The 27,731-nt window shown below is 42.6% G+C and overlaps 1 protein-coding gene across 3 annotated transcripts in view; it reads right to left on the bottom strand.

Moving 5' to 3' along the window:
- SHANK1 (SH3 and multiple ankyrin repeat domains 1) overlaps nucleotides 1-27,731 on the bottom strand; it is a 1,403,433-nt gene that overhangs the window by 152,378 nt on the left and 1,223,324 nt on the right. For all 3 annotated transcript variants that reach the window (XM_078655298.1, XM_078655300.1, XM_078655299.1), the window contains one exon: nucleotides 12,769-12,825. In XM_078655298.1, coding sequence (XP_078511424.1) covers nucleotides 12,769-12,825 — 57 coding nt within the window. The remainder of the gene's footprint in view (nucleotides 1-12,768; nucleotides 12,826-27,731) is intronic.

Below are 27,731 nucleotides of genomic sequence, written 5' to 3'. Positions count from 1 at the left end.
TACCCAAAATCCATAAAAACACGGAGGATCCGCCCATGCGGCCGATCGTGAGTAGTCTCGGATCACTATTAGAACCTCTCAGCAAGTATGCTGATTATTTCTTACGTCCAATAGTTCAGGCCCAAAAATCTTACCTAAAAGATACGGCCCATACCATTTCCATCTTTGAGGGAATAGATTTTAATAAGGACACTCAATATCTGGTAACACTGGATATTGAGGCCTTATATACTAATATCCCCCAGGATGATACCATTGAGGTCATATGCACCATTTTGGAAGATGTGGACCTTATGGAGGAACACAGAGAATTTATCCTGGGGTGTATTGAATTGGTGTTGAAAAACAATATCTTCCTCTTTAAGGATGAGCTTTATAAACAGGTGAAGGGGACCAGCATGGGGGCTACCTGTGCCCCCAGTCTGGCCTGCCTGTATGTGGCAAATTTTGAACAAAAACATATTTACAACGAGGTAGCACCATACTTTGAAAATATCATCCATTGGCACCGCTTCATAGATGATATTATCTTCATCTGGAGCGGTGTCAGTGAGGAGCTGACCGCGTTTTTGGAATGGTTAAATTTGGGCGATAAAAATCTAAGATTTACAGCTCACTACAGCAATAATAGCGTAGATTTTATAGATATCAAATTAAAAGAATTTGGAGGCAAACTAGAGGTGGAGTTATACACAAAGCCAACTGACAAAAATAGTCTTTTAAAATACCAGAGCAACCATCCAAGATCCCAAAAAGACAACATTCCCTTTGGGGAATTTTTGCGATGAAGGTGAAACTGTACTAGCCTTGATGACTTTTACCATCACGCAGAGAACACAAGCAGGAAATTGCAAGAACGGGGATATCCGAAAAAATTTATAAAACAATCCCTGAAAAGAGCGAGATTTTTTAATCGAGATGCACTCTTAGATATAAACAGACAGAAAATTAATAAAACAGAGAATAGGATAGTGTTCGTGACCCAGTACTCGGGAGTGACAAACAAATTAAAAAATATTGTCAATCGTAATTGGAAGATCCTTAATAGCGAATTGACAACACCACTGGCAAAACCACTGTTTTCTTTTAGGAGGAACAAGACGATCAAAAATGCCCTTGTACATACTTATAAAATCCTCCCAGCCTTACTCAAAATACTCTAATAGGGAATAAGAAAGCATTGGGCAATTACAAATGCGGCTCATGTTCAATTTGTCCAAGCTGCATTGAGAGTAAGACATTGCAATTTAATGGCAAAACGTTGAACCCTCAAAGTCTCAACAACTGTAGGAGTAAGAGTGTGGTGTACCTCTTGATCTGCCCATGCGGCCAAGGCTACGTGGGGGAGACCGGGAGGGAACTCCGCATCAGATTGCTGGAACATAGATCAGCAATCAAAAATTTAAAAGATAATGCCCCCTTAACAGACCACTACAAAACTAAGAACCATGGATGCCACGATTTTACATGGTTCATTCTAGAAAAGGTAAACATGAGTAGAAGAGGGGGTAACCTAGAGCTGTTACGAAAATCAAGAGAACAGTGGTTCATGATATATTTGGACACAATTAATAAGGGTTTAAATTCAAGAGAGGATTGGATGAAAATTGTGGCAAATCAATGAAAAGGCATCCCAATAGTGTTTATGAATGTACTGATGACAGTACAAATCCAGTGCAGTATATTGACATATCTGCCATTACATATAAAGATGTGATGAACGTTTAGGGAACAATAATTTTATTATAAACACATGCCCATCACACCAGGCAATATATGTAAAGATCTGAAATCGGCAAAATGTACAAAGCTGAATAAAATTCATATTTCTATGAATAAGATGTTGTAGGTAGTGTAGATGGATGAAAAACAACTATAACTAATTAATAATGCGCAGTATATACCCAATTCGCATATTATCCACCATGAACTGATGTAGGGAAGAAATAAAAATTGAAACAATAATCCCCTTGAAACGTATGCCCTTAAATTGGGAGGTCCAACTAGCAATGGTCGCGTTCAAAACGAGGCTTGGAATCTAATTACCATCTGTAATCGACCACTAGCTTTATATAGACTTGAGAAGTAAGTATAGTGGCATGAAAAGATTGAAAAAGCGAGCACAGCCACATGAAAGGTAATTATAATTAATTAGTAACCTACAGCATATGCCCAATTTGCATATTATCCATCAAATATTCATGTAGGGATAATATAAATATCAAAATAATAATCCCCTTGAAACGCATGCCTTTAGATTGTGTGGTTCAACTGGGAGTGGCCGCGTTTTAAGAACGAGGCTTGGAACTCGATCACGTGCAATCCACGGGCGACGCGTTAATTGAAGAATGAGGATTGCGTTTTCAAAGCGAGGCTTGGAACTCGCTTGGAACGCAAACAAAATTGTGCCCGAAACCCGTCAGGGGAGGAGACGACAATAACTATCCCACCTGTTAGATGTAACAAGGAACCAATAGTCGGCCTTAGCTGTATATTTAAAAAGGACTGAAAACGGAGAACGGTCTCCTTGTTCCTGGTGACAGACGTTAATTTTGAGAATCGCCGTTAAGCGGAGGAATTCGAGGGGCGCGGGAGACGAGGGTCCGGCTCTGCACCGGTAAGACTTCACCCCCAGTACGAGTAGAAAATGCGCTCACTAGTATGACTCAGAAAATAGATAATAAGTAATGTAAGAAAGTAACCCTATGCCTTATCCTTGATAGATACATGCAGAGGGAACATAAAAGGTACCCGCCCCTGAGGATAATAGAAGTTTTAACACTGCCACAAAGAGGGGTAAGATTTGTGAATACTTTTATAGTATGCCCAACAGAATGACAGGGATAAAATAGTAAATAGGACATGCATTGTTATTTACAGATACTGACATCAAAGTGAGAATATCCTGACTGCTTTTAAATAGAAAATCGAATAAGTGAACAGAATACTACCCATCTCAAAATTGAAGGTAATTATCAAAACAAGATGTAGTCATATTCATAAAAAGGAGCTTTACGATTGAGAATTAAGGGCAAAAATTGTATTCCCTTTTTCTTTTAAATCTATAGAAACTACAAATTCGTTTTTAAATCAAGAGGGCGTGAGAGGTAAAATTCCCAAACTTCACCGAAATAAGAAAGAGAAAGAAGATTTGATGGTAAATAAATAAGTGGTATAACAAGACAGTAATCTGTTTTGCGCCCTTTAAGTAAAATAGGTAATACAGGTACACTTTGTCCTCTCTCAATATACATAGATCAGGAAGAAAAACCGACCATCCAATCCGAAAATCTATGAGACCCTGTAATATGTAAAAGGTACGGAGAAGGTCCAAATATGAATAAGAGAAACCTTTACAGTTACTTAGGACCAAAGGGGTGTGATAGAGGAGTATTGTTTCTCTGTGAGTATGAAACAGGTACCCTAAATAGAGCATCAGGGATCCTATTGGGTAACTTAATGGGCAGAGGGAGAAGAATAAAAATAAAGACATTAACAGAAGCCGATGCACTGAATGAGGTACAATAGAAGATGTGATCGAACTGTATAGGACAGATTAAGGAATTTAATGCATGCATGAATTAGGCTACCTATATGTGACAATCTGTATTCAGTATGATACAAGGGATACGAACATGTGAATAAAGACATGTGCATACCAAGATACTAGTATTGTAAATAGGGACAGCAACAAATTGTATTGTAAATTATAGAATGTACTATGTGCAAGCTTCTGATGTTACTATGTTTATTCACAGGGAAACATAGACTACGGGCAACCAACCAGTGCCAAACAAATAAGAGAGACATACCATTATAGTCTTGATAAAGATGGTAATAGAACAATAAAATCATCGAAACGCGTCGACGCTCTACTGCACGAATAAGGGAGTAAAGACCTAGCCTGTAGAAAAACAATCACAGTTTCTCTAGAAACGTGCAAGATCTATTGAAAAAGTTCATGTCTTTCGTATGTCTCTCTTCTTTCTTTTCTTATCTTTCAGTCTCAAAAATGTTAAATACCAATTGATTATATTGTATGTTTTTTGAATTAATGTGTATCACAGAGTGTATGTCTCATTTTATGAGTTTTTAAAGAAATTAATGCTTCGGTTTAAATTGTTTTTAAGTGATTGTATTTGTACAAAAATCTTTTTATAATAAATAATGATTTATACTATAGCTGCTTAAGTGTATTAGTTAGTGAATCTATGATTGAGTTGGCTCAGGTACCTAGTCTGGGGTATTCTGTTTGTATAAGGTTGACCAAGGGAAGATAATTCCTTTACTGTTAAAGTACCCTATTCCCCTGGCTGTAAGGGGGTCTCTCTCAATTTTGAAACAACTTTTGTAGAAAGGACCAAACTCTAGAAAAGAGCCAATCAGCTGTCACCTCCCTCTAGAACCCTCCTGGAAGGAATCTCAGTGCCTCAGATTTTCGTACGCACAATGCTAAGTAGGCGTATTACTGAAAAAAGTAGATGAGCTCTTCCAGGGGAGGCGGGAGGGATGCATGTTAATTTTTGACACCAATGCTGGATAACTGCAGTTACAGGTAAGTAACACATTTCTTATCCAGTATTAGGGGTTTCTTTCATAGATTCACATGCCGGAATCAGAGTAGCAAGCAATGAACAAAGCACATTTCGGATGGTATAGGATATGCAAGTCATTAGATAACGACATATCAAGCGACTAATAGAAACATACAGTTGCAAGCAAAAAATACCATCAAATTATACAATAGAGAAATGTGCATACATGAGAAGGATGGAGGGATGAAGAGGGCTCACCTCTACTGAAACAGATGCCGAAGTACTGCTTGTCCCACCACAGCATCCTTCATGAGTTCTGTATCCAGGCAGTAATGCCTAGTAAAGGTATGTGGCGACTTCCATGTAGCCGCTCTGCAAATGTGTATGACCAGCACTCCTGCAAAAAGCGCCATGGATGTAGATATTGCCCTGAGAGTGGGCTCGCACTTTAGATTGGAGGGGTTGCCCTGCCTGTTCATGAGAAAATGAAATAGCTGCAGAAATCCAGCGAGAGATACTTTGTTTGGTGAATGGAAGGCCCCTCCTGGGCCTACTGTAAGCCACAAATAGCTGGTGTGACTTTCTCAAGGATTTTGTCTTTTCAATATAAAATTTAAGGCAGCGTTTAAGATCTAGAGAGTGTAACGTCCTTTCCGCTGCAGTACTGGGATTTGGGAAGAAAGAACGCAAGACCACAGGTTCGTTGAGATGGGAGTCCGACGGGACTTTTGGAATACATTTTGGATTTGCCCGTAAAATTACCCTGTCCTGATTAAATTGCAGAAAAGGTTCCTGTATTGAGAAGGCTTGGAGCTCACTCACCCCCCTTGCAGAGGTGAGTGCAAGCAGGAGGGCTGTCTTCCAAGAGAGGTATTTCAAGTCAGCCCTGTGTACCGGCTCAAAGGAATGCTTCATGAGCTCATTAAGGACTGTGTTAAGGTGCCAGGTAGGTGGCAAAATTTTCACAGGGGGAAAAGTCCTGAAGAGTCCTTTCAAAAACTGTTTGATCAATCTGTGAGACCAAAGAGAAGGGCCAGTAGGAGATCTTCTGTAATGGGATATCGCCGCCAAGTAGACCCTGACGGAAACATGAGCAAGGCCTGAGTTTGGCCAGATGGAGAAGATAAGGCAAAATTTGTTCCGGAGAGGAAGAGAAAGGATATATTCCTTGAGCCTTACACCAGATGCAAAACCTCTTCCATGTTAAAGAGTATGTTTTGTTGGTACAATCCGCTCGTACTCGAGCCAGGATGGCCCTACAGTCCAGCCGAATATTAAAATTCTGAAGTTCTCTGAACTCAGGAGCCAAGCGGCTAATTTGAGTGAAGCCAGATTCGGATGCTGGACTTGCTGGTTGTTCATCGTGAGGAGAGACGGAAACTGTTTCAACCGTATTGGCAGCTCCAGAGACAGACGGTGGAGTTCCGTGAACCAATGTTGGCGTGGCCAAGTTGGGGCTATCAGAATGAGCGTACAAGGCTCCGCTTTCAATTTCCTGAGGACTCTGGGAATCATTGGAAATGGTGGAAAGGCGTACGCAAAGACGTTGCACCATGCGATCGAAAATGCATTCCCTAGAGACCCTTTCTGGGGATGCCAACTTGCGAAGTGTGGGCATCTGGCGTTGTATCTTGTGGCGAACAGGTCGATCTGAGGAGTACCCCATTGCGAGAAAACTTGGTTGAGGATCCCTTGATCCAGTTCCCACTCGTGAGACGTTGTCCTTTACCTGCTTAGTGAGTCGGCAAGCACATTGTCCATGCCCGGAACGTACTCCGCCTGAAGAGATATATTGTGTCTGATTAACCAGTTCCAGATTCTCTGCGACTCGTGAGAGAGTGTGAGAGAGCGAGTCCCCCCTGTTTGTTGAGGTAGTGCATCGTCGTAGTGTTGTCTGTACGGACGAGCACCAGGGAATTTTTGATTCTTGGGAGAAAGGCTTGAAGGGCAAGGAAGACTGCCCGCAGTTCGAGGAGATTGATATGGAGCCCTTTTTCGAAGGGGGACCACTTTCCGCTTATCTGCAGTTCCTGGAGGAAAGCTCCCCAACCTTCCAAGGAGGCGTCTGTTGTGATGATATGCGGCGCAGCTGGAAGCAGGAATGGTAAGCCTTGACTAAAGGTTCTGAAAAGACATCCACCATTGCAGAGCATTGACCATCTGAGGAGGCACTTTTATGAGATCGTCGAGCAACCCTGTGCTTTGGACCCATTGTTTTGAGAGCGCCTCCTGGAGGGGATGCATCCGCAGACGGCAGTAAGGAACTAATAGGATACATGATGACATCATTCCTAGTAGGGATTTGAAAAGGCGGACTGTTAAGGTCCCCTTTGAAGCCAAGAGAATAGCCAGTGCCAAAAGCTTGTCCTTCCTCTCTTGAGATGGGAAGGCTTTTCTCAGTTGTGTGTCGAGGGTAGTGCCTAGGAAGCTGATGCGCTGAGAAGGTAGAAGGACTGATTTCTCCCAATTGAGCGTGAGTCCTAAACGATTGAAAAGCTGCAGACAGGCGTTGGAAGACCTGGACGCGTCTTCTAAAGATGGAGCCTTGATCAGCCAGTCGTCCAGATATGGAAAGACTTGATGGTGGTGCTGTCTGAGATATGCAGATACTGGGGAGAGACACTTTTTAAAGATGCGAGGTGCACACTTGAGTCTGAAGGGCAGGACGCGAAATTGAAAATGTCTGGCTGCCACCGCAAATCTTAAATATTTTTTGTGATTTCTGTGAATCGGGATGTGGAAGTAAGCGTCCTGAAGGTCCAGGGATGCCATGTAATCTTCCCCATCCAGGAGTTGCAAGACCCCCTGGATTGTTACCTTGCAAAACAACTGCTTCTTTAGGAATTTGTTGAGGGCTCTGAGGTCCCAAATTGGTCTCCACTTCATCTCTTTTTTCTGAACTAGAAAGAAGCGGGAATAAAATCCTTTCCCTGGCTGAGACAGAGGGACGTTCTCTCTCGCCCATTTCTGGAGCATAAGAGAGACTTCTTGGAGAAGCAGACGTAGATTTTTGTGAAGCATAGTTTGGGGAGGTGTTTGGAGAGGTATATGCATAAATTCCAGAGAATGGCCCAATTGAACCAATTGTAGAACCCAACGATCTGTGGTAATTTGCTTCAAATTTTTTATGAAATGGGAAATCTTTCCTCCAATTTTTGATGATGGAAATGAATCTGAGACTGGCTGAAGCGAAAGGTCATTGTCTACGTCTGTTGTTTTTTGTTGGTCTTTACCACGAAAGGACGTCTTGCCATTAGAGGATTGTTGGCTATGCTGCTGGCGCTTTTGATACTGGGACTGATTCTGGCCTGTAGAATACGATGACCGGTATTGGTAGTCCCCTCTATAAGAGGTCTGTCCTCTACCTCTAGATCCACGACAGGACTGACTTTTCTACTGTAGAGTACCCAATGCTCTAGCAGTGTCCATGTCCTTTTTTATACTCTGCAGCACTTCATCAATCTGTGGACCGAAGAGAAATTGGCCATCATAGGGCATATCCAGAATTTTTGTTTGTATCTCGGGACAAAAGGAAGTTGCCCTTAACCAACCTTGTTGTCGCAAGACTGCCGCTCCAGCCAGGTGGCGAAATCCTGTGTTACAATATCAATCGCACAGTCTATTATCTCTGACGCCGAGGCTTCACCGTCTAGCAATATCTTCTTCCCCTCCTCCTTTGATTTGTTAGGTAGATCCGATAGATATGGGGCTATATCCGCCCATAGCTGTCTATTGTAACGCCCCAAAAGCGCCAAAGCAGTGGCCGCCTTCACTGTCATTGCAGACATTGGTGAGAACCGTTTCCCAATGTTGTCTAATCTTCAGCCTTCCTTATCTAGAGGAGCTGATAACGGGGCAGAAGGATTTCTGGACTTCTTCTGGGCCGCCTGTGTAACAACCGAATCCGGCTTGGGGTGTCCTATTAAACAAGCCGGTGTAGTATCAGGCGCCCTATACTTCTTATCCAAGCGAGGTACCACCGGAGGTACCGAGGAAGGGTTCTGCATGACCTTTATACCCTGTTCCCACAGGTATTCAATTATGGGTATTGATCTTACTGATTTTTTAAGAGGCTCCTTAAAATCATATAAGAAGCAGTCTTGCTGTTGAGAGACCATTGGAATTTTGAAACGTTGAGCGGTTCTCTCAACTACATTGTGGAACCCTCCAATGTCGCCGGGTGGTGAATTTGCGGGTGCAGGTACTGGAGAAGCGGGAGAGGGAATGACATAGTCATCCCAGTCATCATGGTTAGATTGAGTGTCTTGTAGTTCTCCCTCCTCCTGTTGGTCTTCTTCCTCCTCCTCATCAGTAAAGGAAGGATGCGGCTCTCTCAACTACATTGTGGAACCCTCCAATGTCACCGGGTGGTGAATCTGAGGGTGCAGGTACTGGAGAAGCGGGAGAGGGAATGACATAGTCATCCCAGTCATCATGGTTAGATTGAGTGTCTTGTAGTTCTCCCTCCTCCTGTTGGTCTTCTTCCTCCTCCTCATCAGTAGAGGAAGGATGCGGTAGATCAACCCGCTCCGGCTGTACACTCAAAGGTGGAGGCCGTGGTCTTGGTGCGGGAGATACTGCGGAAGGTTGAGGTGCAGGAGACTCTGAAACCTCTGTTTGTAGTCTTGTATGAGGTACCGCAAGTCCGAAACCAAAGAGGCTGGAAGGCAAACCATTGGAGGTGGAGGTGGATGATATTCTTTCTCCTGTTCCTCTTCTTCGTCCGAACTCTGACATTTGACATGAAGCTCCGAAGGGCTTGTCGCAGTCTGAAACATGTCCTCTTCATCTGAATCTTCCTCTTGAAGAAGACATGCTGGAGGCAGTGGTTGGACTCTGCTTGGCGATGTTAAAGCCGGTGTCAGCGCCTTTTTTGTAATTTTTAGGTGCACATATGTGCTTTGCAGACCTGAATCTATCATCGTCGACGAGCCCGTCGACGGTGTGGTCGTTGACGGTGAAGCGTCAACGCGTGTCGTAGCCGGAGGATTCATCGTCGACGGTGCCGTCGTCAACAGTGCTGAAATCACTGGAGACTTCGTCGACGGCGTCTTCTTCGACGGTATTTTTGTCGACGGTGCCTTCGTCGACGGTACCTTTATCGACTACGTTTTCGTCGACGATGTTGACTTCGCCGTCGAGGTTGTCGCCGATTCTGCCGTCGGCGAGTGCTTTGACGTCGACGGTGTCTTCTTGATGTTTATCGTCGACGACACAGTCTTACCTGCCGTCGACGATGGGGTTGTAGTCGTCGACAAGGACAATGACGACGATGCCATCGACGTAGAAACAGTAGTCGTCGATGATGTCACATAAAATGCAGTAGACACAGCTCTCCGCGACAAAAAAGACGTCGTCGATGATACCGTCGTCGATGGAGTCGAAGTAGGCTTTTTGAAGGTGGGAACTTCATGAGAGGAAACCTTCGCAGAAGTAGCCTTGGAGAGAACCTCTGAAGACTTTTTTGACGCCTTCTTTTGAGGAGGTTGTACCGTAGGGTTAGAAGAAGCCACCCTTGGTCTCTTTAGTGAAGACTTGGAAGAGACTGAAGAATCTTCACTTTCCTCAAAAGATTCCATGTGGTCCCTGTCTTTTAGCCTTTGGAGCCAAATTAAGAGGCGTCCCTCACGATCTTTGAGGGTTTTTTGTGGAAAAGGTACGACATACCTTGCAGTCCTTGGAAGAATGGTCTCCATACAGGCAATACAGACAGTCTTGATGTTGGTCATATATATGCAGCCTTTTCTTTCCACAGGAACCACAGGACCTAAAAAGACCCTTTTTTGGTGTCCCAGCCATGAGGATATTAGCAATCACAGTTTGGAACAGAATAAAAACACCCATGAACTCTGCAACCCAGTTGTGAAGAAAAAACTGAGCAGAGCTCAGAGGAGACTCCCTTAGCACAACGTGCGGTAGAAAATCTGAGGGACTGAGGCTCTTTCCAGGAGGGTTCTAGAGTTAGGTGACAGCTGATTGGCTCTTTTCTAGAGTTTGGTCCTTTCTACAAAAGGACATGGATATGTTCTAATATGAGGCCTTTAGGCCTATTTATCTACATGTCTATGGTACATTACTTTATTTATGTGCGGGGGGGCTCCCAATCCGACCACAGGGAGTGATTCAGGCATGTGAATCTATGAAAGACACCCCTAATACTGGATAACCATCAATGACAAACTAAATATATGCATTAGACACAGTGTTTGTTCCAATAAAGAGAACTAGTTTGGAGCTTAGGAAGGAGAATTTTCCTGATTGCCTCCAACACAGATCCCCACATGGCTTCTAGAGAACAAGGAGCTAGGACTTCTTCCCGGTGATTTATTTTTCTGTCTCCTGGATTATGTTACAGAACTGAAAGAGCCACTTTCCAGCTGGGGACCATACAGACTTTTTGTTCCCTCTCCTGAGAACAGTCTAGCTGCTGTAGGAACTTGCTACAAAAAGGCTCGGAGGCTCGGAGGCTCGGAGCTGTGAAGAGCCTGGCTGCTGGGGACTTGAGCGGTTGCTGCAAGAATCATCGATCCAGACGAGCTAGTCCAGAGGGAGCTACTGGTTAGAGAGCCTGAACAAACAGACTGGTTTAGCGGAACTAATCGGCAGGGAAGTGGATTGAACAGTTTAGAACTGCTAAATAATTTAGAGGGGAGGAAACATCTTTATAAGGAGAGAAGTAAGGGTACATTGGATGGCGCATATGAGCCCCTTTGTTTAATAATTACATTTAAAAAATGCACTTGCTGAATGTGCCTGAGAAGGAGCAAGAATTTTTTTTTTCAGTTGACTCATCGTCTCTCATGGAAGTTGGGCGGGTCAGTAAACTATTTAATTGTCAAAAGGAATATATCATTGTTTATGACAGCATTGACTATTGGGCTCAGTTGATATGGAATTTGGTCATGGAGCGAAGAAGGCAAAGTATGATCTGAAATGAGTTGTTTGACTACTGCAGGTATACTTGAATGAAAGCAAGGACATGCATTTAAAATAATATTAATTATTTGTGGGCAAACAATGGCCATGTGATATAAGTTGCAGATCCTCTATTTGAACATGTGAGCACATTTCTGGAATGTATTTTGGAGATCCACTCCTATTCCGCATTCTGCAGCTACTGTACTACAGATTTAGACATTTCTTCTTTAGGAAAATCAGTGTTGTGGAATTTGTGAGTTTTTTTTACTGAGGTAGCAGAGATGTTCGGATTCTGAGTTACTTGAGATTGGCAACATCTCTACCATGAGAGAAAGAAAAAATGTCTGGTTTTGTATTTTTGTGGGAAGCAGAACAAAGGGTAAATGGCATTAGGTGGGAAAAGGAGGTGAACAAATGGGTCCGAGCTGGCAAAAAAGAGGGGTAGAACAGTGATACTTTAGTGTTGTTAGGTACTGTGTGCTCACCATAAATTGAAAAGCTTGGCTGCATTTATGAAAAATATCACCGTATCAGTAAGGAGTATTGTTGTTAGACCAAAGATAAAAAAAATGGATGAGAAAAGTAAAGTGGTAATGATTAGATGAAGAGTATGTGTGGAAGCCCCAATTGGTCTTATACTAGGTGTCAGTAGTAGTTCATTGGTGGGAAGATAATTGATGCTATAGCCTGAATCACTATTTATCAGCTCCTGGTGACAATGAGAAGAGTGTTAGCATTGTAAGACAGTGGAGCTCAATCATTAACAATTAGGAAGGCCCATAGTGAGCCGGGGTGGGGCTGAGTGCATGTCAAACAGATGGAGTAAGAAATGGTGCAAGAGCTGTCTAATGCAATTTGTTGGAACAAAATGAGACAGTCACTAAAATGTTCTTTTCTACCTACGTAAGAAGGACTGCTGATCGGCTGATAAGGCAAGAAGTCAGCGTGTGTAGGCCTTCGGTAATAGACATAGACAAAATGGTTAAGGAGGCAATTCAACTCAACTAGATGCATCACATGGTCATGTCAGGAGGTGGTAAAGAGAAAGCAGGTTCTACTCATGACCCTTTAGTTACAGTGGAGGTGAATGAAGTTGCAACTAAAGTTACAGACGTTTTTCATATTTTTAAGATGATTTTTGGAATCAAAATAAATCCTATTTGTCTTTTTAGTCTACTGCTTGTAGCTTGTGTCATCCATTTGCGTGTAATGAGAAGGTAAAGGGTGGTGTACGATTAGATTCAGATCAGCTATTGGCAACATGTTCTTGCTCTTTTCATATATCAAATGACGAACAAACAGATTAATTTCTTACTTAGTGCCATTTGGTAAACAGTTCTTTTCTTCTCCGTTGCCAAGGCTGGCTCAAAATCTGCAAAGATATTTTAAGCAAGAAGGTTAGCTTGGGACACAGATCTCAAGATAAGTGGACTAATGAGAATCAAGCGCCAAGGAGTGCGAAACAATTTAGTTTAAATATTGCTACAATTTCCAATTGGGTATCCAAATAACAATGCACTGCAATGCTTATTCCTGGTCATATTCCATCACAGTGATATAAACGGAAATGTTAATTACCTGTAATCCTTATTCTTCTTTGACAGAATCTTCTTAAAAGCTGTAAGTTCTGAATTGTGCGACTTACACGATTCTAAATGTATGAAACTGAATGAGAATGAGTGAGTGCATGAGCGTGTTAGTGATAGAGTGATGAAAGTGAGGAAGTGAGTGAGAGGGATTGCACAGTGGCCTTTGTACACCTCTCTTGGTCAGCCAACTCAAATTATGTCATCAATGCTGTCACATGTGATATCATCAGTGATGTCATGTGCAATGTCATTTGCAATGCAAGAGGGTGGCATAATTTACATGAGTCAGTGACAGAATCCACAGGAAGACATTTCTTGGTCAATAAAGGATGTATTTAGCTATTCGTGAGTTTTTCTTATAACAAGCCAGTGCAAACTCAATGGTGAAGAGCAAAGTAGAGACAGAGGTCTTGCATCACAATCAGACCCAAAAGTCACAGTCCTCCATACTTTCAATAAATATAAGGTGACATTATCAGTGAAAATGGATAAGGACACAAACATGATACATTAATTTACTGACCTAAGTGAACTCTGAAAATCCTTTTGGCAAAAAAACATAAGACAGGCGTAATATCAGTCCCCCAGGAAGAGGAGAAATGTATCAGAAGAAAGAAGAGCACCAGTTTTCCTTATTTTAACAGTAGAGGTGATGTTAAGCTGAGCAAGACAAAAACGCGGAGGCAAGGCTAGCTTGGAAACAATTGCATTTAGTGAGCCTGAAGTACAGCCAGTATAGCCACAGCAGGACAGAGGCAACTGCTGTCCACCTCTACTGCCACTCCCATAGAAGCTCCCAGACCAACCAAACACAACTATGTCAGAATCCCATAACAAATAAGCAAGGGTCTTGCAATGCCTATGGCTCAAATGGCATGCACTGGAGAGCCTGGAGTACAAAAAAAAGGTCCCAAGAAGACACAGGTGAACAAAACCCAGTATGGGCGATTTAAACCACATTAAAAAGTTGGAAGCCACACTGACCGAAGAACCTAGATCATCCTCTGGTAGATGAAGTGCCTGAAATGAAGCCAACAGTCATTAAAGAAAGAAAACTGACAGTTTTATTAAAAATTGATTTCTCAAACATTCAAGAAATAAGAGGTCTAAGATCTTAGTAGAACCTTTAGCTAAGTGGATGATAAGTCAACCATTCCTCCTACAACTAAATACCTTCTACTGTAGAAGAATGTGGGAAGTTGAGAGCTTAGGTGGTTTGCAAGATTTCTACCTGAGGATCTCCGAACTGTTGATAAATGCCTTGAAATAGATTCACACTAAGAGTTTTCTGTCGATGATAAAAGGATTCCGGTAAGAGTATCTGCTGCCACATTCTCCTCCCCTAGGGTGTAACTGGCTGTAAATGCACATAAGTGAGATTCTGCCCAAGTACATATCTTGTGAGCACTACATCCAGGGAATGCAACTGAATTCCTCCTGTGTCTCCCAAGTGGCAGTTCACATAAAATTATGCAACTTGATTGTCTGTTCATACAAGAAAAACCTGAACTTCCAAAAGGGCATAAAAGTGTAGACGAGAACTCAGCATGGCTAATTGTTTTTTTTACATTTCGAGCACTGCACTACTTATGTTCAAGTTCATAGACCTTGGCAAGACATTCAGCCCAGGACTGCTTCCTAATCCTTCAAATTGTGGCAATATCAATGAGGCAAGAGGGGTTGGAATCATTCCACTAAAGAGATTCTCTAATGGAAACCACAACTGTACAAACTTGATGACTAGCCTGCAGACAGGAATTAACAGTTCAGAGATTCAGGCATCATGGATGCCAGTGGAGTAGAATGTGACAAACCAGAGCCTTCATGTGATAGGGAGCCCACAGTACCACACTGATGCACACATGGACCCCAGCAGTTGTAACCATCGACGTGCTGTAGCAGCATGGCAGCTCAGAAGAACCTGTACGAGAACCTTTGACTTCGAAGTCTGATGAGGAGGAAGAAAATCCTTGCCAGCAGACGTGTCAAGTAGATCCCCATACCAAAGCTAGCCATTTGCTTTTATCTGAAGTGGTATTGTTTTAGATTGAGCAGCCACCTGTTATACTGACAACAGAACTAACATAAATGGTGTTTTGAACAGTCTTTTCGTAAGAGGGACATGGACTAACCAGTCAACCAGGTAGGGGTGAATGATGATTCCTTCCTGGTGACATGGATCCATCAAAAGGCCAAGCACCTTCATAAACACTTGAGGTGCAGATCACAGGCCAAAAGAAAGTACATGAAACTAGACATGTTTGCGCTGTACAGTAAAATGCTGGACGTGTTGGTGAACATATTTGATGGGAACATGGAAGTAGGATCCTATAAATCCATGGATGCTATGAACTTTCCAGAAGACAAAGTTGCAATGATGAACTAAAGAGAGCTGATCTTTAATGAGACAGTGCCTACAACTACATTTACCTTGATAAGATCTATCATTAGACTCTCTGGATTTTTTAGGGACCAGAAATATGTTGGAATACACTCCCAGTTCCTACTCCTCGATGCAGAACATGGATGACAGCTCCCTTCAGTAGAAGGTCCTGAAAACCTTAGCGCAAATTGGCCTTCCTGCATAGGATTCTTCAGCTCGGGGATGGTCTGAAATTGAGGAGTGGGTGTTTCTGGAGAAAAGAAAACAAGCAGTTGATAGGCATTTCTTTATGATAGTCATCACCCAATGATTCAATGCCCTCTGAGTCCATGTACTAAGGAACAACATAATGACTGAGTTAGAGTTGGAGGAATGGGCACTATTTATGTATAATCAGGATAGGAGAGTTTCTTTAAAAGGAGGAGTGCATCATGTGAGGTCAGAAGAAGCACCACATCACAATCGCACTATTGCCTGATGAAGAATCTGCCTCAAGACATTACAGGACGTTAAAGAGCATACTTAAAAGAAAGGAAGGTGAATGTCAGGCAGCTGTAGGAGGCAGTAGATCTTCAGTCGCCTGGTTGACCAACTTCTTCAATAGTGGACTAAAAGGCATTGACACCAAAATGGGAGTTTTAAAAGAAGGGACTTTTGAGTTGGTTCTTGGTTCAATGTCCTGAGCCAGAAATGTCTTGAAGCAGCAGCTTAAGTAACAGCCCAGAAGAAACAGAGGGGTGACCTTGAGAGTATCCAAGGCAATTCCAGTTACAAGCTGTAACTGTTTTTCAATGATATCTGACAAAGAACTATAGTCCACATGAACTCTCTAGCAGGGGGGTTAGATGGGGTAGTGTCCTCACAGGCAATGATGGATAAGCCAAAGTCTACTAAAATATATATCTTTGACCAATATCTTGGGTATTGAAGCTTTTTCAGGACCCTTCCACTCCTGCACAATCAACTGTCGAACACCCTGATGCAGTAAAACCCCCTGCGACTCTTCAAGAAGTTAGCGTGAAATAAACATTTTCTGGAAGTGGAAAAAAGAAAACCATCAGCAAAATCCATGTTCAAACGTAAGTGGAACACCACTTCTTCCAGGATCTCCTCATAATATAGCATGTCTTTACCTCAATGTAAGGGATTTCATAAAGATATTTTATACAAATTCCACCTATCACCTCAGTGTCTTCTTCAGTATAATGCCCTACCTGCATTAGGTATGCCCAGGCGTGGGTACTGTGCTCACTCTGCCACAGGATTCAGGCTGCACCTTACTTGAAATGGTCCAAATAGGCCGTAACTGGTCTTGTGTTTGTGTGGCAGCTTGGGCTGGACTGTTCCCACTGTAGCAGAACCAAGGCAAATTTGGATATAGTCAAAGTAAAGCAATCTGTGCACGCCCGGTTCAACTGTCTGCAATCAGCAATGGAAAACAATGTGGGTGCTGGTGGGGTGGCACCCACTGATCACAGGTGACCTCAAATATCCATTAATGCAACGTATCAAACTTGGTAAAGTTCTCCACCCCCACACACTTCAGATGGTTCCTTATGAGTTCTAACTACTCGTAATCAATCCTTCAGAAATAAAGACTTGTTGACCAATTGATATTCAAAGTGCTTGTCTTAGTTTTATTCACTCAATCTCATTCATTTCAGCAATCTTTTTCATTTCAATAATCTTCAATTTTTTAATCCTGTATCACGTGTAAACTAAACATAAAATGATTCTTCGCGAAAAAATACTCAATACATTTCGGACCCTAGGTCCTTCATCAGAAGCAGCCATGGTCGGTGCAGGGAAGAGCAGTGGGGTGGGGGATTTTGACAGACTACGATGAGGGAAAACTAATTATTTATTTAATTTTCCCTCGTGGTCATCTGTCGAATCCCCCCCTAGCCTGGCCCTACCACTCTTACCTACATGGGCAGAGGCTGATCAGGAGGTTATTTGTGTTACAACACAAAAGAAAATAATGCAGTTGAATACATTCATGCTTTCAAGATTTGCATGTAAATGAACTCATGATTATGCATATGTATATGACACTTACCCATGTGTTAAAATATTCTATTTTGATCTTACTGCATACATTTTTTTAAATATTGTTTTGGGCGATTTGTAAAATGACCCGGTCAAACAGACCTATTATCCGGTATGAATCGCTTTAAATGTTCTCAAATGATGTCTATTTCATAACCTAAAAAGTATTGGGAAGTTATACTCACCAATAAACTTTTATTCTGGACTGTCACTATTCACTTGAATAGAACTCCCATTCTTGGATAGGAACTCCAACGGAGTTCCATATAATTCAAAGTAGCCTGAGGTACATATATATATAAGCTAGCAACTGTCATTAGTAATAAGTGCTTCTCCAAAATAAGTGTTTCCAAAAGAATGCCTAAACGAAAACTTACTGATTATTCAGTGATATTGGGAACCTTGTCTAATGTGTTTATTACTGCCATGCTTACTGCAATGCTGTAAAATGCCTTGAGGTAGTAAACCATGAGGTAGGACTCATTGTGGTTACTCAATAGGACTCCTTTTACGGTGGCCATACTGTAGCTGTGTAATATACCTACAAAATAATCAGTATGCTGCTAATCATGCAGGGCTCAAACTAAACATTTTTAACAGATGGATCATTTAAAATAAATAAATAGTCATGTGTGGCTAATTCCCATGGATGTAGACGATAGCTCATGAGCATTGAATCTTAATGCCTCGTTAAATTTTCAGTGGCCATATTTTGAAAATGAAATACTCTGTCTCAATCCAAATCATAACTATTGAGTGACCCCGAATGCTAATGTTCCATGATTTACACAAGTATGAAACCTACTACAACATACATATGGGTAAATTAATTTACTAGCAGCGTTTTTTGCAACCATGTTCAAATACGTGTTGCCACATTATTAATCCAAATTGTTACAATTCGGTGATGCATAACTCTAAAGTCCACTGTTAATGTGAGCCCAAAGTTAATTTAATTATAAATGGGAACAATTTGACAAAATACACATTACGTTTGTGTATATTTGTGAGTTCAAATGTATATTGAAGACCCGCTTTCACTGGAGCACTTAACTGATTAAATGATTGCTTATCGACTTGTCATGTGTAGTTTAGAGAAGGGCTATTTCTGATGATTACTGCTCTTTTGTGTGAATTTAAAAAAAACGAACCAAACTCCTTATTACTCCAGTCTTATACACAGATCCTTCAAAATCCAAACCTCTACCTGCTTCTCACGATCATGGTATATACAGAGGAAATACGCAAAAATATACACAAAAATGTAGATTATTAGTCATGATCTTGTGCATACAAATAATACATATTACATGTTTGTTTTAAAGAAATTGTATCAACATGTCCACATATATTGATATGACTGGCAGTGTCCACTTCCTACTCCGTTTATTGAATCATATAATCATGAGTGCATTTACATGCAAATCATGAAAGTAGGAATGTATTTAACAACATTATTTTCTTTTGTTTTGTAGAACAAATAAACTCCTGATGAAGGACCTATGGTCCGAAAAGCAGTAAAGATTTTTTTGTTAAGGATCATTTTATGTTTGATTTGCACATGATACAGGATAAAAAAAGTGAAGATTATTAAAATGAAGAACATCATTGAAATGAATGAGATTGACTGAGTAAAAGTGAGACAAGCACTTTGAATATCATTTGACCAACAAGTTTTTACCACATGAAGTGCGGGAAGAGACAATATACCTGGTTTGGTACAGTGCATTGATGGAGATTTGCATTTCTCTCATTTACGTCTAGGGTTGCATAATTGCATTCTACCCATCACCTTTGTGTTTTCTTCAGTGCTTAATTGTGTTAATAGACACAATAGCAATATTTTAGGTTAAATATATTTGGAAATGTCTGTGGTATTCGGAACCAGGAAAAGTTATGGAAAACTCTGCAGGAGAGGGATTGGTACACTTATATTCTTATACATATATTTTTTTTAATTTTTGATGGATACTTGTAATTGAAGAATCCTGACCTTTCAAATGCTCCCAGATGCCCGACGGATTCTGGAAATTCTTCCTGCCATAGCACCATCGGACACCATAGCTACACTGTCCCAACTGTGGAATGACAACATGGAGCACTGTGTGCTGATGTCAGTTCCTTTTTTCCAAACTCAAACACATTTCTAAAGAGTCAGCTTTCAACGTTTTGGTGTGTTTTCTTCAAAACTCTTCTCATGAAAGCGTGCACAGCGGTTTCCCCCTAAAACAACTGGGTTTAAGATGTGCTGTGTTTGTAAGAAGAAGATGTTAGTCATGGACCATCACTATGTGCCTTTGCATGACTCGATGAACTGTAACAAATGCTATGTGATGGATCTCAAGGCCAAAATGGAGTTCAAAGTCAAGTTCGATGTTCGCAAACATAACACAGTCTCGACCCTGTTCCCACCTTCAGTCCCAATCACCGTCCCCAGATAAGTCCAAGCCAAGGTTGGAAGATAAGTCACAGCAAAAGCATAGGAAGCACAATCAGGATTAATGTCTCACGTTCACTGGAAAAGTTGCACAGGTGGCACTCAAAAGCTCCAACTCCAGCACCATCCACCAACTCATCCCCAATTCTGAGACTGGAGCTGGTTCACCCTGTATTGCACTCGTCATTGTGAACTGCACTGCCTTTTTCGCTGTGTTGCATCCGTTTAAGGAGGATGACAAATTGCGCTAGGTGAATCCTGAGTGGGCCTGGAAAAAGGAGCACCAGTCTTTGTCCGATTTGTCAGTGTAAAGAAGGGAAAGGTGGAGAAGAATGAGGCCTTATCAAGATGGATTGACTTATCCATTATGCTATGCTTTTCTCTGGCCGACCTGCTACATGGGCAACTGTCTGTACCTTTTCTAAGCATTACGTTATCAACTCTCAGGCCCACCAGAAGGAGAGTTACCATAGAAAAGTAAGTGGTCCTTCTGTGCAATATATTTAGGTTGCCAAATTTGGTGGAGACAATGTATTTGTAAATGGACACAGGATTAACTGACCCTAATGCCAGACATTAGAAGCAAACATATTCTTTGCCATCATATAAATTCTCTGAAACTTTCAATTAGAATGCATGGTTAACAATTGATTAGACTGCCCTCTCATATTTACTGTATAGACCACCAAATAATTCACCACTAGGTATTAGGACAGATGGTATTAATCACACCCCAATAGTCTACACTTCCTCACACAGTTCCTATTAAAGCAGGCACTAAATGAAGCAATTTGCAGTGGGATTCTTCAACACAGATCAGAAAATAGGTGACTTGTCCGCTGTAACACAATTTCTGTCACCTTATCAAGGATACCACCATCTTAGGTAGAAGGAGTACTGCAACTCCTAGGCAGAGGATGCTCATCCCAAAAAAGACATACATGATTTGCAATCATTCTTAAGTGTAGTGGGTACATCCACTTTAGCCACACCCTCTGGAGTAGCATCCAAACCAATGATGTCATACAAATTCTGCAGAGTCTCTCCCATTTCCTCTCCATCTTCCTACCAACCAGTATAATAATAATGTTAGTATCATAATGAGATAAACTGTCATCTTTCCAGTTTGCATGTATCATATGTGACTTTGGTGTTGGCAACAAAGAAAGTACCAGTGTCTCTGATCTACACTACAGAAGCCCCTCTGTAAGAGAAATGCATGTGAAAAGAGGTAGGCGGGTGATACCTACAAAACCAGTTGAACAAAGGCACTGTTTATTCAGTCTCTAATTGCATGGAGAGGTGGGTCAGTGTGATGATTTCCTCAAGTTTTCTTACTCATTGTTTTGGTTGCTGTTTGAGTAGAAGGTGAGTGACCCAGCTCAAAACAATTTACCAGCACTAAACACTATTATTATTTATTGCCCAGAACAAAATGTAAAGAAGACTGTAGTAGTTAGTACATAATAATAACTAAAAAGTAAGATAGTATAAAAAGAAAATCACAACATGGCTTAGAATTAAAGAATCAGCCAGCCAAAGTAAAACATTTTCTTTCACCTGAAATGGGTGGTTATAAAAAAGAAGGGAAGCTAAGATATGTGTTAATGTTTCAAAGAGTGTCTTGGTAGGAAGTTCCCTAGGGACAAGTCATCTAGAACAAAAACTTTGAACAACAGTGAAACCAAGTGCTTTTGATTTAAAATATTTTAAAGGATAAGTGTTCATTTCTAAATGTTGGCGATGTTTATTTAATTGCATAGATGATGTAACCTATCACAAGAGTGCAGCAGAAGCCCTACTGTCTAGACAATGTTGGGGTGATTGCCTAGAAACCCTAATAAAATATGAACAATGGCAGTTGTCCTGGTGTATCATAAAATACTATATATGGATGAATATGTAATTTACATTGTGCAAACCTAGTCAAAAGGCAGCGTTGAGTCTACAAGTGATATGAGAGGTCGCTGGGTTTTGGAAGAAAAAGTGAAATGGTACTGCACTGTGACGTTTTGTTTTGTAAATAAGTGCATCTTCAATTCTTTCCTAAATTGGAACAGTACTGGAGCGGGCATGATGGACACAGAAGCATTCTTTATTTAAATCAACTTTTGTGATGAGATTTTTAAAAGGTTTGCACAGTTACTGCTGCCGAAAACCTTTGTGATGCCTCAGTTGGACTTGAATCTATTCAACAATTTTTGGAAGTGCACCTTTTTTGAGTCTCTGCACAGTTGTCCATTGAGACTTCTGACGGTGAAAACCATCTTTCTCACCGCCATAACATTGGCTAGACGTGTGACCGAGCTGCAAGCTCTTTCTGTCAACCCACATTACACAACGTTCTTTCCAGATTAAGTTGATGTTAAAGACCCTGGCTTCCTTTTAAACAAAAATGGTCACTTCACTTCATGTCAGGCTGACTGTCACACTTCCTAAGGAGGAAAAGTGACTAGAGCATTTGGACCCTAAACGGGCACTACGTTTTTATATTGATCATACCATAGAACATCAGCAAACGATCCTCTCTTTGTAGGGTTTATGTGGAGCAGAGAAAGGCACAGCAATGCAAAATTGGAGCATTTCTCGATGGATTGTTCCCTGCATAAAAATCTGCTATTCACTACCTAAGAAGCAGCACAAGAAGACTTATGGGCTCATTTCACCAAGCCAAAGTGATATGCTGGCATGTGGAGTGCCTGTCCTGTATCATAGGGACACACGTTCATGAAGCACTACTGTCTCGACAGTCAGGTCTGTTGAAAGGGACATTTTTGTCCACTCAGTCCTGCAGGGCTTTTTGGTCTGCGCCAATAAACAAACCAACCACCTTTAGAGATACTGCTCTGGTATATGTTCACATGGTAGGGACTCTCTCTAATATCAGATTCCTCATCAACCCACCCTCTTTCCCGTACTGTGAACTGAATTTTTGTTCCATCTAAAAAGTTCCCAATTTAGAGCTTTACACACTGGTCAGGCCAATTTGTCAGGGGTTCTGCGTCTGAGGACGGATCCAGTCTGACACTTGAGGAATATTCACAAGGTGAAGAATCTGCGGTTAGAGAGATTATCCACCTGAAAGACAGTTACCGAATGTAATTGCTTCTTCCATGCACTAGTTCAGGTACAATTTCCTCTTCCGGTACATTCAGGCAGAAAGACACAGATGAAGGAGAGAAAATCTGTCCCTAGATCTCTGATATAAATTTGATGAAAGTCTGAATCTGTGGCTCAGATAAAGCAGGATGATCTGGTTTAAATCTCCATTTTCTAACCTCACCTATCTCCATCTTCTCTAGAAGTATGATGGTGCTTAGATGAGTGCTCATGAGGCTCCATCAACTCAATCTTCACAAACCACACTGACATAATCTTTCCTGCTTTTTATATATGTGTTGAGTGACAAAAGCTCTGGCCAATTGAAATCAGAACAGATATAAAAGAAGCACTATGTAGTCTCTCTGGCTGTATAGAAGACAGAGAGTGGAAGACTGCAGACATACATCTTTAATATGGGCGTCAAAGGACCTGACCTCAGTAAAACAAACAGAAAAAAGTAACTTTTTTATAGAGCCAAAGCCTTAATCCAGAAAATTATATATGTCTGTCAGCAAACGTTCATTTAGTAAACAAATAATTTCCATTACATGTACTACTGAAAAATGGAGGGACTTCTAGTAGGAATTTATTGGACCAGTTGTTCCGGATTCTTCAGAAGTCGGGGCAGGAGAGGTTATGGCATGAAGGCATACAGGAATGCTGATCTTCACTCTAGATGGGAAGGCGTCTCTGTGCGAGAGCAGCTTTGGAAACTTCAACATGCAGAAATGCTGACATTGTGCACTCTTGGTAGTGGGGAAAATATCAAGCCTGGGTTCTTCCCATTGCTGGAAGACGACCAGTGTGACCATCAGGTGTAACTGCTATTCATGATCAACTAGGCCCCTGCAGTTGAGTTTGTCCACCCTGGTGTTTAAAGATCCCGCCAGGTGGTACCCCACTAGAGACATTCCTTGGCATTCCATCCCCTTCCAGAGAGGCAAAGTCTTCTGGCACAAGACCATTATAGTCTGATCTCCACCTCTCCCAGATGTCCTCCAATGGAGAAATTATACATCTGTGACCACCATCAGATCTTGGTAGGGTAAGGAGAGCGGACTGCCATTGATTAAATCATTGCCCAGTGGCCACTACTGCAGGTCTTTTGCAGTCTCCTCCGAAATCTGCATACAATCTGACAAATTCCCCTGATGATGTGCCTACTGGAATTTGTGGTCCCACTGCAGAGCCGGCATGTGCCACCTAGTTTTTGTGGCAAGCATGATTCAAGAAGCCAACAATACTAGGAGCCTCACAGCCATATTTATTTATTTATTTATATAATTTATAGAGCGCACTGCAACCCTACGGGCATCCTGGCACTTTGGAGAAGGTGCAACTAAGAAGTGATCAGCAAGGGGCAGGATGGAGGAATGACATGTTGCTCCTAGGGTAGTTATACTTTAGGGAAGAGCCAGGTCTTGACCTTTTTGCGGAAAGGCAGCAGTTCACTGGTTTTCCTAATCGCAATTGGAAGGCTATTCCAGAGGTGGGCTGCTGCTATGCTAAAGGCTCTGCCACCATGGGTTGCTTTCCGGATTCTAGGTATTCTGATAAGGTTAGTGGATGAGGAGCGAAGGGCCCGTGTGGGCTCGTACGACTGGAACTTGTTTTGTAGTGGTTTAGGACCCTGACCGTGTACTGCTTTAAAAACAGTACATAGAGATTTAAAGAGGATCCTCTGGCACGGGCAGCCAGTGTAAGTCGGCCAGTGCTAAAGTAGTGGAGGATCGGCGGGCTCGTGAGAGTGCCAGTTTGGCTGCTGCCGCCTGGATACTCTGGAGTCTGGAAATCAGATATGCAGGGGATTCCAGTAGCAGAGCGTTGCAGTAATCCAGGCGGCTAAGAATGGTGCTCCTGACTACCGTTGCTCTAGTCTGTGCTGGAAGAAGAGGCAGCAGCTTTCGGAGGCCCCGCATTAGGGTGAAGAAGCTGCTCACCTGTTTATTAACGTTGGTCTCCAGGTTTAAGTTCTCATTGAAGCTGACCCCCAAACTCCGCACCGTTTTTACTGGTGTCAGTGGTCCATCTGAGGCTAAAGGCCAGAAGTCTGCAGGCAGGCTTCTGGCAATTCTCCCCACTTTACATTGCATGATCTCTGTTTTTCTGCTATTAAATTGTAGCGAGTTTCTTTTTAACCATGTTGCCATTTCCTGCATGCAGGTGTGGAAGGTCTCAAGTGATTCTGCATGGGCGCCATTAAGGGAGATCATCAGCTGCGTGTCATCCGCGTAGTTGATCACGCTACTATCATAGGCCTTGATGATGCCCATCAGGGGTTGCATGTAGGCATTAAAAAGGATGGGCCTGATGGCGGACCCCTGTGGGACCCCATGTGGGACTTTGGCAAATTCAGACCGGTATGGAGGGAGTGCCACTGCCTGCCATCTATCTGCCAGGTACGAGCGCAGCCAGTTGAGCGCCGTTCCTTTTACTCCAAAGGTTTCCAGCCTTGTCAGTAGGATGTCATGGCTCACCGTGTCGAACGCGGCGGACAGGTCCAGCAGAATTAGAATTGCTGATTCACCCCTGTCCGCCCTCATTCGCAGGTTGTCCAGGACCATCAACAGAGCTGACTCGGTCCCATGGGCTGGTCTAAACCCAAATTGCTCCTCTTCTAAGATGTTGTTTGTCTCCAAGAAGAGGGACAGGGGGTAAACATCGTTTACAACGATGTTTTCACAACGCGGTACCTTTACACCGCGGCTGTGACAACGCAAGTCGTTACCACGACTTGCGCTGGAGGGTGCTCAAGGTCTAAAAATAGTTAATTTACTATCCTAACACCTTCCCTAGGGTCCACGGGGACTGGTGTTAGAATAGTAAATTAAACTATTCGAAATCCGCGCCCCCCCAACGCAAGTCGTGGTAACGACTTGCGTTGTCACGGCCGCGTTGTAAAGGTATGCGTTGTGACGGTACGCGTTGTACCGTCATATATCCGGGACAGGGACCTACTAACCAGTCGTTCCGTGATCTTAATTGGGTACGGCAGGAGCGAGATGGGTCGGTAATTCTTGTGGCAACTGGGGTCAAGATTTGGTTTCTTTAGCAGAGGTGTAATAACCGCCTGTTTCCATTCCATCGGTACAATGCCTGTGCAGAGGGATTGACCACATAGCTGTCGGAGTAAGGGAAAGAATTCAGCCCCGAGTTCCTTTACAACTTTGTGGGGTAGAGGGTCCAACGGGGATCCAGAGTGTGGAAAAGTAAATTTTGCCATGTTCTGTGTCCCTACGTGTAATCCATCATATGTTATGTGTGCATGATTAAATATGCATATGTATTCCCCATGTTCGATTCAAGACGCAATTACAGTAGTGTCCACCTCTAGTATGTCAGTTCCAGTTCTCGTGAATACTACGAATATCAGGCCTATGTAAAACTACGTTGCCACGCTTCTCAGTGTGCACGTTATTTCCATTATAAAGTCCCCATTTCTAGGCCTCAAAAGGGCCTGGACACCAGATTCAGCTCCTGTCTCCTGAAGCCTCGCTGAGGAGCGATACAGCCCCCACCTGTATCCTCGACCCTTCACTTACTTCCTGCCTCGCAATGCCCGGTTCAGCCTGGCTCTGCCTCTGAGTCTGCCAAGAGTATGTTATAGTTTCAGTTATCAGTTCAGTCCTCCTCCTCTGCATTCCTAAGCTACTGAACCGCATCAATAGTTTCCGTCATTGTCTAGCCTATACGGCTCCACGTTTAGAGAAATACTGCATTTAATGGTCATTTAATATTCCTCATCACGCACTACATGTAGAATAATGCATGGTCCAGTCTTAGTGTCTGTCAGCCTTTCCCCTCCTGACTTCTAGTTTATATCAACATGTTCTCTAAACATCAGATACTAGATATTGCTTAGGTACATGTCGCTCTGACTCTCCAGACTTCAGTCTCTGCTCCTAGCACAGAGTTCGAAGCCCCCAGCTTCTCCTAGTGATACGTCATCGCCAGTTTGCGCGCACCACCAGGTTAGAGGTCCCGGCTCCTTAGGTAGCCCCCTCCATGGTTTCCGCCCCATTCATGACATATTCTGTTACGTTTGCATCACATGTCTATGTATACGCCCTGTTACACCCACTTTCACCCTTATCTTTCGCGACTGCTATTGACCACACCCACTGCTCCGCCTACTGTAATTCACTGTAATGCAACTGTTTTCGTATATATATGTTGTACATTGTTATTAAAGTTAGCGTGCTCCTTGTCCCGATTCCGCCCCCGGCAGCGCTGCCATCCTATTCCTGTGCAGGTTGTCCTGTTCCTGTCCTTTATGCTGTAATAAACCTGCGAAACTCCTACTACCTCGAATCTTGACTCTTATTTATTGAGCTATCTGTTATTCATTTATACATTCAAAAATAGGGTATTATTTATTTATTTACCACATAATGGCGCCCGAATAGGGACTTGCCCTTTCCACATGCGCCGGTGAAGCCACGCCGGCCCCCTGACCCTCTGCAGCCGTGACGGAACCATACCGTGCACGTGCAGATATTTCTGCTTCAAGTATCCCTCAGGCCCACGGAGGAGACGGAGGAGGCGGTCCAGCATCCAGACGAGGCGGTGGAGGAACGCGGCGAGTCCCGACCAGAGCCCAAGCCGAGAGTCCAAGATCCGAGGTATCCGGAGGTCCACCCGTAACAGAAGTCCGAAGTTCGTCCGTCCGGCGTTCAAGCAGTCCAGTCCAGTCCGAGGCCTTCCGTTCTTGCTGCCCG

The sequence above is a fragment of the Lissotriton helveticus genome, chromosome 7 (assembly GCF_964261635.1).
Source record: "Lissotriton helveticus chromosome 7, aLisHel1.1, whole genome shotgun sequence".
In the NCBI taxonomy this organism is placed as follows: Eukaryota; Metazoa; Chordata; class Amphibia; order Caudata; family Salamandridae; genus Lissotriton; species Lissotriton helveticus.
The sequence above is the reverse complement of the archived record's forward strand: the minus strand, read 5'-3'. Positions and strand labels throughout refer to the sequence as shown.